The following is an 8,175-nucleotide window of genomic DNA, read 5'->3' as shown; positions in this document are numbered from 1 at the left end:
GGGCCTGCTGGACCATTGTCATTGCTGCAGTGGTCACTGTCATTCCACCCTGAGGCCTGGGGCTAGGACAGGGCACAGGCCAGGCCCTCTTGGGAGCTTTGATTCCCTGTTCTTAACTTGTGCTCTGGCTGCTCTAGCCGTTAGCACGCCCTTGAACTATCACCCTGCCATGAAATTTTTCGTGTGCGATCTTCTGCCTTCTGTCTATTTTGAACCTCCTCTGGGAGACCTCCCCCACTCCCCACGAGCCCTTTTCCTGTGGTGCGGGTCTCCTGCACCAGGCGGTGACCTCGAAGCCCCAGTTCCCAGGCCCTGGCACAGAAGGAGTGGCGGGGTGGCTGGGTCCCAAAGAAGAACACCCTGGGGACGGCCCGCAGGGCAATTCTGGGCCGTCACCTTCCCTGACCTCCCTGCTCTGCCGGATCTGTCACCAGGCAGGCTTCCGTTTCCCCGGAGCTGAGGCCGGGAGGCAGGGAAATCTCCACATGAAGGCCAGTAACAATTCCTTTATAAGTCCCAAGTTCGGAGTCCTGCGACAGAGGACCCAAGGTCCAAGGGCGCTGTTTGCAGATTCCCCCCTTACGAGACTTGATGCTTCTCCTAAAACTCACGAATTATCTACATGTGACCCCAGGTCAGGTTGAGGCTCCTGGGGAGAAGGCCCCATGGAGCGTTTGCTCAGAAGTCCCTTCTGGGGCTACGGGTGCACATCACTGGCTGAGTCGGTGTCCCAGGACACCCGCCCGGCCATATGTAAAATTCTTTGACATTTGTGAATGGGTCCCTGGAGTTTGGGGGGAGGGGTCCACACTGAAACACATTCTAGACAACAGACAGGAGAGAGGCTTCTGTAGGCCGGCCCGCTGTTCTCCCCAGAACTGAGGTCTGCAGCCCACACACGTGCCCATGTGAGGGGCTGACGACAGTCCAGTAAGTTTACGACTGAGGATCTGGGGACCACATTCAGCCTGGATGCTCCCAGCTAGGGATACTGTTATCTTCCCAGACTTTTCAGAGCTCTGTTCCAAGCACGTCACTTTTATTTTGCCTGAGTCACCCCAAGGGAGCATAGCGTACATAAACACACCCCTATATCAGTATCCCTGCATGGTCTTTTGGGGGACCAGGCAGGATCGATCAACAAATAGGTTTTGTCTGCAGGCATTTGTTAAATTTTTTTTTTTTAAATGTACTTGAGTCTATTCTGGATTTTCTCTTAAATCACGTGGCCTACCCAGTTGGTGTTTCCTGAACCTGACTCCAAACCACCCAGGGGCCCTGCTCTAGTGGGCCACGGCCACACACGTCCAGGTGAGGCGCCCCCCCCCCCCCAATAAACTGACCCCTACACTTGCCCAGATCTGCTGTGGATGCGTCCACGAGAGGGTGGTCTTATGGTCATCAGGGAACTTAGCTCCTAAACCCCTTCTTCGGAAAACAGGCTGCCCTGACTCCAGGCTTTGGTCCATCTTGGGAAATGCTTACTACACATTCGAGATTCTTAAGGGCTCTTTGTTCACCCGGGAGCTTGACATCCGCACGACCCCAAGGAGAGCTTGGTTGACTCTGCTGATTTCCCACGGCGAGACGCCTGGACCCTGCCCTTGGATCCTTCATGTTAGAGCTGGAGTTTCGCTGCGCCTCTGACCGGTGAACCTGGGCCCACTTCGTGTCTGCCGCTCCAGCAGCAAACACCGGAGAAGCAGCAAGTTCACAGACATACAGAGCTGACTGACTTCTCAACGCCCTGCCACCCTGAGCAGATCTTTTATCCTGTCTGGGGCTATAACCTGTTTTGTGAACAAGTCCTAGACTTGCCGCTTCGGACTGACTGAGAGGACTCTGTGTCGGTACCGTTTGATCCCATCAGACCCACGGAACCCGATTTTGAGGCCGGGCCCAGGCTCGCCAGGATTCAGCCACACCTGGTGCCCAAGTCCTCCCAGAGAAAGTGTGTCTACAACCAAGCCCTCACAGCCGGCCACCAAGAGTCACAGCAGCAATGTCCAGCCCTTCCACATTTCCTGCATGTCATTCCACTGAAACTTGAAATTAAATTTCTCTGCCAGCCTCGCCAGCCGCCCATCTGCCGTTTCACACGACAAGCAGTCATCTCTCTAGCCAGAGACGCACAGTCAGGATCTGCCTGAACAGCGAGCAGAGGCAGAAAGTTGGCTCTGCTTTCTCCACACTCAGGCAAGGGAACCTCAAGACGCGCAAGGGACCAGCACCAAACTAAAGAACATATTTTATTTTTAATAAAATAGTGGAGCATGAAAAATATCATATATTACAAATATACACAAGCAGGACCGCTCTTCCCTGGGGTGTGGGGAGAATCAACTAGATTTGTGTAGTGCTTCATGAACTATTCATGGAAACCATTTGTCCTAACAATAGAAAGAGTCAATAACCCCTTTGGATACTTTTGAATGATCTTTCTCCCCTCCCCCCCTTTCCACAAATCAGTCCAAACGTGTATAACATTGGCTTGGTTTCCATTAAAAAGCCACAAAATGTAACACTAGAGGGTTTCTGAGGGCTGGGCCTCTCCATGCTTTTGTTGGGATTTCTTTTGTTGTCTTTATGTACAGCAAAATACTTGTTTCTCTTTTCATTTTCACGGAAAGAGGGAAGAAATGTATTGCACATTGTTTGCAGTTGCAAATGTTAGGTTTGGAAGTTTCTGTCTTGGAGAAAGACCCGTTTGTGAAGGCTGGAGTCTATTTTAAGTGACTCCAAATGCACTGGAGTGTGTTAAATCGTCGGGGCTCCCCTTTCTTCCTGTCTGCACAGACGCTGCTGTCCCACACACAGCCTTCCTGGGGGTGGGCCCCCAGGGGGACAGCCCCTCGCCAGAGACCCACTTTGCCTCTCTTGCTCTCTCCCCCTCCTCTGTCCCTCAGTGCTCCCAGCAGAAGTCCTTTACCGTCCAAAGAAGTTACCTCTCCTCTGACTTGTAAATGGGTAGCAAAGCCAACTCAGAGCATATACACAGCTCTGTTTGTAAGGAAGCTTCGAAACAAAAGTTTCTTCTGGGGCTTGACTTGATTGCAAACCAGTTACCGGAGAGGCTGCTTAACTGGGGAGCTCACCTTCTGGAAACCAAACCAAACAAAAAACTTGGAAGCACATCTTTAACTTTCAGTGTATCACAGCATCCTGAATTTCAGGGTAAAAACTTTTTTCTTTTACTTTTATTAAAAAACAAAACAAAACAAAAAAAACAAAAACAAAAACAAAACCCCAAAACAAAAAACACCAACCAGGAAAAGCACCACGTTTTGGCATGGCTCTGACTGCCAGGGTATCCTGTCCAGGAAAGGTTTCCACTCAGGCCCCTTCCCTCCCCAGCTCCCCTTCTTCCCCCCCCCCCCCCCCACCCCCTACAAGCCAGCTCACACACAGGTGGGAGGCTGGGCAGGGATTTCATATTTTCCGAGATGGGTTTTCTGGGGATGCTGAGCTTTTTTGTAAATCCCACCACTGGTGAGCACACTGGCGGGTTTCCTCCTGCTCTTCTTCTTGAACCTGCGGCTGCAGACGTTCTGCCACGACTGCAGGGTTTTGGACGTCCAGATCCACATCCCGCTGGTGATACCCACCACCAGCAGCATGAAGATCTTCACCATGAAGATCTCCACAGCCGGGATGGAAGCGGCCATCAGACAGTCCAGAGTCTTGGTCTGGTTGTTCATTCTGCACTTGTGCTGGGTGGCCAGGATTTTCCAGTACTCCATGTTGAGGCGCTCGTAAAAGTAGCAGGCGATCACACAGGTGGCCGGCACGGTGTAGAGCACGGAGAAGACGCCGATCCTTACCATGAGCTTCTCCAGCTTGTCGGTGTTCTCCCCGCCCGTCTTCATCACCCTGCGGATATGGAAGAGTGCCACGAAGCCGGACAGGATGAAGGACGTGCCGATGACCAGGTAGCAGGCCAGCGGGACGAGCACGAAGCCGGTGAGGGCATTCACGTCCATGCTGCCCACGTAGCACACACCCGTGAGCTCGTCGCCCGCCACCCTGCGCATCACCAGGATTAGGATGGTCTTCACGGCGGGGATGGCCCAGGCTGCCAGGTGGAAGTAGCTGCTGTTGGCCTCGATGGCTTCGTGCCCCCACTTCTTGCCTGCGGCCAGGAACCAGGTGAGCGTGAGAATCACCCACCACAGCGAGCTGGCCATCCCGAAGTAGTAGAGGACCAGGAAGACCAGGGTGCAGCCCGTGCTCTCCAGCCCCTCCTGGATGACATAGAGCTGCCCGCTGTCTCGGTCACAGGCGATGCTCTCCGCGCCGGCAAAGAGGCGGATGATGTAGCCCACGGAGTAGACGCAGTAGCACATGGACAGGAAGATGATGGGGCGCTCGGGGTACCTGAAGCGCGCCGGGTCGATGAGGAAGGTGAGCACGGTGAAGGCGCTGGAGAAGAAGCACAGCACAGCCCAGACGGCCAGCCACACCACCGCGAAGCGCTTGTCGCCGCGGCTCCAGTACACGTCCACGCCGGGCGTGCACAGCGGCGCGCACGCCGCACTCTTCTCCACGTGGTGGAACTTGCCCGGGTTGTCGCAGCTGGCGCGCCCCGGGCCCGCGTCCCTGAGCGAGTGCTCCTGCGCGCTGTGCGGCCGCTGCGGCCGGAAGAGGGGCGGGAACAGGCCGGAGCCCCGGGAGGGCTCGTCTGAGCCGTTGTTGGGCGCCTCCATGCACAGGTAGTTGGGGTCGTTCTTGCTGGGGAGCTTGCTGCAGTCCAGCGAGTCGGGCCACTTGAAGTTGAACTGCTCCATGATCGGGGAGCACTTGAGCCGGGCCTGCTCACACATGACCCGGCAGGCGGGGATGGGGGTGGAGACTTGCTCGGTGCACATGGGCGCGTACAGAGAGCACAGGAAGAAGCGGAGGTGGCCGTGGCAGCCGTACTCCACCAGCGGCGCGAACTCGTGCAGCTGGATGGCGGCCTCGCGCTGGTTCTCGTGGCCCATCAGGTTGGGCATGCGGGTCATGTTGTAGCCAATGTCCTTGCACATCGGGATCTCGATGGGCTGGCACTTGCCGTCGCCCGGGCGCTCCATGTCCATGGAGCTGATGGCCGCGCACGAACCCATCACCTGCAGGACCAGCCACAGGCGAGGGCCCGGACGCGGCATGCTGGCGTCGGAGGTGCCCCGGCAGGGAGGTCCGCCCCCCTCAGCGCCGCCGCTGCCCGGTTCGGGCTGCGGGCCCCGGCTCCCCGTCCCCGCTCCGGCCCCCGCCCATGCCCGCTCGGCCGGCCCGAGCGCTGCGCTCCGCGGCGCCCCCGGCCTCTGCCGAGGTGGGGGCCGCGGGGGAGACGAGCAAAGTTGGCCAACAATACCGGGAAGCGCGACGGGCCCCGGGTTCCCGGCGGGCGGCGACTCCCGGCCGCGGCAAACTTTGGGCTCTTCCGCGAACGCCCAGGTGGCGCGTCAGGGAGGCCGGCGGCGCGGGCGCACGGTGGCCGGCCGGCTGGAGGCGGCGGCCGCTCCTCCCTCCCGCGCCGGCCTCGCCGGGCCGGGCCGCAGCTGCTCCGCGCCGCGCGTCCGGGACAGAGAAGACGCGCAAAAGGCGAGGGGGGAGCGCAGCCGGGCGGCGACAGGCCCCGCCCCCGGGCGCGCGCCCCGCCCCCGCCGCCGCTTTGCATGAGAAAGCCGGCCCGGCGCCCGCTCCCGCCGCCCAGCGGGCCGGACCCCCAGCCCGCCCGCCCGCCGCCCCCGCGCGCCCCGCCGCCCCCGCCGGCGCCCCTGCGCGGGGAAGCCCGGGGTGTCCCCCGCGCCCGGGAGCCTGGATTGCCGAAGTTCGGAGACCGGCCGCGGGAGCGAGCGGGTGGTCCGAGGCGGTGCGGGGGGGGAGCCGGGGGCGCATCTTCTCTCGCCCTGACGGTGGGCCCCGGGCGGGGGGGGGGCTTTCAAAGCGGGGTGGGATTGGCGTTTTACAGCCCTGGCCATAAAGTGGCCCCTCGGCTTGTAAACCTGCCCGCATCTTCCCGAGCCCCGGAGTCACCAGGCCTGCGCTCCCGGCTCGGGCTCCGGGGAGGGGCTCTCTTTGAAATTTCAAAGGGAAGAGCTCAGGGCAGGGGGAGGGGCTCGGGGAATCCAGATTTTAGGGCCGCTCCTCCGAGGTCTCGGCGGGGAAGGCGGGGAGGGGGAGGGGACGACAGCTTCCTGGGGCGCTTGGGTTCCCCGCCCCCCGCCTGAGGAAGTGGGGGCTTGGCTTGTGTAGTGACCCCCCGCCCCCGACAAAGCCGCGGAGCGTTGGGGCCTCGCGCCAGGCAGGGCTGGTGTGATTTCTTCTAGGCGGCTGAGTTTATTTATTATAGGAAGTCATTCGCTCGTCGGGGATTTATATTATTTGGCGAGTGATCTGCCCGGCCTGCGCCCTCCTGGGCTGCAGACCCGTAAGACGATGCGTAGCTGGGGGTGGGAGGGCGGGGCGTCAGCTAGCTCGGAGGGTCCCCAACTCCCGCGGGCGGTGAGGGCACTCACGCCACTCGGTTTCGATGGAAAGTGAAGGAGCGTCCGGGCCGCGTGCCCCTATCCCCCAGCCCCTTATACCGGAGCTATTTTGTGGTAAAGTAATTTGGGACACAAGGCCCCTGCCCGTGTACCGCGTCGGGCGGGCGGTGTGGGCACTCACACCGCTCCTTGCCTCCACATGTCACCTAGCATCCCATAGTAACCCTTAAATAAACAGCTCCCCTAGGAGGTGGCCGGCTCTCTCTCCTCTTAGACGCCCTCGAGGTCAGGATCTTTTTAAGTTCCTCTAAGATTCCCAGGATCACGAATAGAGGGGCAGGAGGAGGACTGCTGGGCGGGAGGAGGGAGGTCAGAGGAGCGGGCCTTTATTTTACCCCTTCCTTTCTGAAGTCAGCAGTGGGGAGGTGCGCCGCGTGGACAGACATCCCTGGGGGTTGGTGCGGCCCCTCACTCTGGCTGCCCTGCGCGCCCCGCTCTGGAAGAGCTGGATGAATCCCGGCAGGGAGAGACGCTGAGGGTTTTGCCAGCCACCTCTAGGAGCCCTCTGGAAGGAGAGGCAACTGCCAGGCACTCCTCCTCCCTCCCTGGGAAGCTTTTTGTAAGCAGTGGCAGAAGTGGGGCACTTCCTCTGAGAAGGCTTTTTAGAAGATCGGCTTTTATTTAAAACAAGTGGTACGATTTTGCATCTGGAGGAAACTTGGGAGATCTCACATATCCACTTAGCCATCCACCCATTCCCCCACCCGTGCATCTACCCACACACCCCTCCCTCCACCTGCCCACCCACCCACCATCCAGCCATCCACCCCCTGGCCACCATCCATGCATCCACCCACCCACCCATCCCTCCATCCGTCCACCCATCCATCCAGTAAACACCCAGAAGACTGAGGCTGGGGCTTGCCCAGGATCCCAGCACTAACAGGCAGCTTTGTGAGCCAGCGGGTCCTGAATCATTGTCCCTGATTCTCACTGTGGCGCGTTGGAGGAGGGAGCAGGAGTGAGGTGGGTAGTGGAAGAGAAGGTAGACACTAATGCTATCCGAGCAACCCCCTTCAACCGTGTTATTATTTCCCCAGTTAAAAAAAAAATCACGTTTTTCAAAACTGCCATTTCACTGAAGATTTTGTTTTTTTCTGTTTGTGTAGTGCCCTATTTTCAAAACCTTCGAGTGAAACAAAGTTCAGTGGACATCACTTGGCTTCTCCAGAATATTCCTTGCCAAGGTCCTCCGTTGGCACCATTTTGTCTCTTTTCTTTTTTGTGTCTGTCCCTCAGAAACTGTGGACGCGAGGGAGAGCGCCAAATGCCTGGCGTGGGCGTGAGCTATTTGGGAAAGTGCGTCCTAATTGATCTTTTATGTGTCATTTCAATTCAGCCTTGTTCAGACCCATTATTTTAACTATAACCACTTCAGGTTGCTTTCTTCCCCCGTTTCGTTTCTTTCTTTTTTTTTTTTTTAAATAAAAAAACGTCTGCAGAAATGCTCTGCGCTGCCCAGCTGAGGCGGAAACCAACAAATAGACATTATTATAGAAAAACGAGGGCTCTCAGAAATGAGCAAGATAACTGTGTAACTAATAAATGAAAAGGGCCTTTTGATGGCTCCAGCTGAAAAGATATTTTATTTTATTTTTTTTTCCTGTGTGTGGGATTTGAGATGTGTGATTGTAAGGAGAAGTGGGGT

At 57.9% G+C, this 8,175-nt stretch overlaps 1 protein-coding gene across 1 annotated transcript; it reads right to left on the bottom strand.

Annotated features, from left to right (window-relative positions):
• Positions 1-3,398: 3,398 nt before the first annotated feature.
• FZD10 (frizzled class receptor 10) lies at positions 3,399-5,144 on the bottom strand. Its single transcript, XM_044241024.1, has one exon. It carries the CDS (start codon positions 5,142-5,144, stop codon positions 3,399-3,401), a length of 1,746 nt encoding a protein of 581 aa, XP_044096959.1.
• Between the last annotated feature and the right edge of the window lie 3,031 nt (positions 5,145-8,175).

This window comes from Neovison vison, chromosome 3, assembly GCF_020171115.1.
Source record: "Neovison vison isolate M4711 chromosome 3, ASM_NN_V1, whole genome shotgun sequence".
Taxonomy (NCBI): domain Eukaryota; kingdom Metazoa; phylum Chordata; class Mammalia; order Carnivora; family Mustelidae; genus Neogale; species Neogale vison.
The sequence above is the reverse complement of the archived record's forward strand: the minus strand, read 5'-3'. Positions and strand labels throughout refer to the sequence as shown.

Coding starts and splice junctions, on each gene's coding strand:
- FZD10 (XM_044241024.1), bottom strand. CDS start 5,144: ATGCCGCGTCCGGGCCCTCGCCTGTGGCTGGTCCTGCAGGTGATGGGT.